The following is a 2,510-nucleotide window of genomic DNA, read 5'->3' as shown; positions in this document are numbered from 1 at the left end:
AAATATAAAAGAGAGTGTAATATTTATACCTTTCAATGGCAGATTCAGGATATTTATTAAAGAAAAAAAAATACAAAGAGCTCTTGACTTGTGCCAAAGCGGATCTAATATGTGTGTGTGTGAGATATAATTTAACCTTGTATACATAAGGTAATTAATGAGAAAAATTCAAATAAAAAAGCTTTTATACTTATATTACCTAAAAGATAACTAAAAATAACTACTTATAACTCTGAAAACAACAACAACAACGACGATAAACTACATTATATTGATAACATAAATAGGAGTACTAATTATTTACACTGTCAAATGTATATTTTTTTTATATATATTATAGTAGCTTGAGTGTGTAAATTGCAGAAGCCATTAATAAATGTCCCCTTAGAACCCTGCACGCAGACCTTCTATGTCCCCATCTATTCACATTCCTTATAAAAACTCCCCGTATTAGCCCCACCTAATTATCTTCCTCTCAGTTTCATATCTGCACCATTTCCTAGTGTGTTCGTGTGTCTCTTTTTTCTTCTCTTTCTTTTCTTTTTGAACACTAGCTCTGTGTGTGTGCGCGCGCTAATATGGCTTCAGGGACAGGATCACCTTGTGGTGCATGCAAATTTCTGCGCCGCAAATGTGCTGCAGACTGTATATTTGCTCCTTATTTTTGTTCAGAACAAGGGCCAGCTAGATTTGCAGCAATTCATAAGGTGTTTGGAGCAAGTAATGTTTCTAAACTGTTGCTGCATGTTCCAGTGGCTGATCGCTGTGAAGCTGTTGTTACCATAGCTTATGAAGCACAAGCTAGGATCAAAGATCCTGTCTATGGCTGTGTTGCTCATATATTCGCTTTACAACAGCAGGTAACTGCTATATATAACATGTTTAAATATACTAATTTCTTTGCGTATATAAGTTAAATCCTTATCCTTAGGTTTGCCATCCTTCTTCTATATATATTTCCTGTTATGTGTCCTTGAACCATTTGAAGTATGAAATGGAAACTTGTTGCTAATGGCAAGTATGATTTACTATGTGGGAGAAAGCTGCTTATAACATGTCTATAAGGCATTAATTAATTTGTTTTAGATTGAGGGTGTGAAGGAATTCGAAGAAAATAAGTCCTTTCTAGCCACCAACCATCAAAAGATATTATTCTTGAAAAACATTATTCATAAAAAATGAAAAAAGGACTTCTCTCACTTATGTTTTTTCCACAAAATTTCTTCTGTGTTCGATGTTTAAGGTCAAAACACAGTTCTAGTATGAGAACAATGCTTTAATGCTATCAAAGTTTCAACCAAAGTAATAGATAGTGGTTTTCTATTGTAATTAAATTCTCAAGCTTTTTTTCTTCTCCTGGTAATTGATTTCAATTTGGTTATATTTGTTAGGTAGCATACCTGCAAGCTCAACTGATGCAAGTGAAGGCTCAAATGGCACAAAGCTTAATAAATAATTCAAGAAATTCATATCCTCAATGGCCCAACAATATGGCAGCATCAGTAGGGCTAATGGCATCATCTTTCCCAGCTAATAATAATAATAATAATAATCCAAGATATACAATGAACTCCAACTCATCACCACAGAGTTCACTGGAATCCGTTGATCATTACAGTGATGGAGTGAATGTGCAAGAGATAGAGAGCCGAGATCAAGTCTTTTATCAAGCAGCCTATGCTACTAGCAGGAAGAGACCTTCTCAAACTGAGTTGGGTGAACTTCAAGCTTTGGCTCTCAGGATGATGAAGAACTAATATATATATATATGTGTGTGTGTACATAGACTATGAGAGAGAGGGGAAAAATGACAAGAAAAAACAACTTTGATCTCATCTTTTCTTATCTTTGCGTGAATTTAGGATTTAGAGTCAGTATGTTACGATCTTAGAATACATATTAATGTTATTTGCATTTGTATGCATAATCTGAATAGAAAGAAAATAAGTTCAATTGAATCCACACAAGTCTGAGCATATATCTACCTCCAAGTTTTAACTCCCCATTTACATGGTTCATACCGGGGTCTTTAGCGAGCTGCTTCGAAAAATAGAAATGTACTACTCCCTCTGTGCCATTTTTTAATTAGTGTTAAAATCTTAAATTGAGAATTATTTTGGGACAAATTTTTTGAACTAATTAAGTGACAATTAAAATGGGACAAGGGAGTAGCATTTAATTAATGACCCCACAATAAATAAGAAGGCACCCTTTTGACATTGTGGAAGAAGTCTCGAAATTTGAGTAGTACTGATTATGATATCCACATTTATGACTTTTACTGGCCTTTGCATCGAGAAGGATAAAACTACTTTCCATTTTCGTTTCTCGAAGATCTTGAATCTAATTAATGTAACAATAGACCAAGCCTATTTATTCAATAAGCTAAGTCTATCAACCTCCAAATTTGACTGAGGATTTGGAGTAGTCTTTTACAAGTTGAAAACAGCGGATGCAAGAACTCACATCAAATCTATTCCTTTTAAGTGTTTGGATTCTGCTATAATAAG

At 34.0% G+C, this 2,510-nt stretch overlaps 1 protein-coding gene across 1 annotated transcript; it reads left to right on the top strand.

Annotated features, from left to right (window-relative positions):
* The first annotated feature begins 359 nt into the window (after positions 1-359).
* Positions 360-1,958, top strand: LOC107765432 (LOB domain-containing protein 16-like). Its single transcript, XM_016584076.1, has 2 exons — positions 360-860; positions 1,392-1,958. The coding sequence occupies exons 1-2, from the start codon at positions 579-581 to the stop codon at positions 1,755-1,757; spliced, it is 648 nt and encodes a 215-aa protein (XP_016439562.1). The 5' UTR covers positions 360-578; the 3' UTR covers positions 1,758-1,958.
* Positions 1,959-2,510: the final 552 nt, after the last annotated feature.

The sequence above is a fragment of the Nicotiana tabacum genome, chromosome 22 (assembly GCF_000715075.1).
Source record: "Nicotiana tabacum cultivar K326 chromosome 22, ASM71507v2, whole genome shotgun sequence".
NCBI lineage: Eukaryota > Viridiplantae > Streptophyta > Magnoliopsida > Solanales > Solanaceae > Nicotiana > Nicotiana tabacum.
The sequence above is the reverse complement of the archived record's forward strand: the minus strand, read 5'-3'. Positions and strand labels throughout refer to the sequence as shown.

What these genes read in the sequence shown, in the direction of transcription:
- LOC107765432 (XM_016584076.1), top strand. Translation starts at nt 579, where the DNA reads ATGGCTTCAGGGACAGGATCACCTTGTGGTGCATGCAAATTTCTGCGC. An exon ending in TATTCGCTTTACAACAGCAG is followed by an intron (nt 861 to 1,391) that starts GTAACTGCTATA and finishes TATATTTGTTAG; the next exon opens with GTAGCATACCTGCAAGCTCA.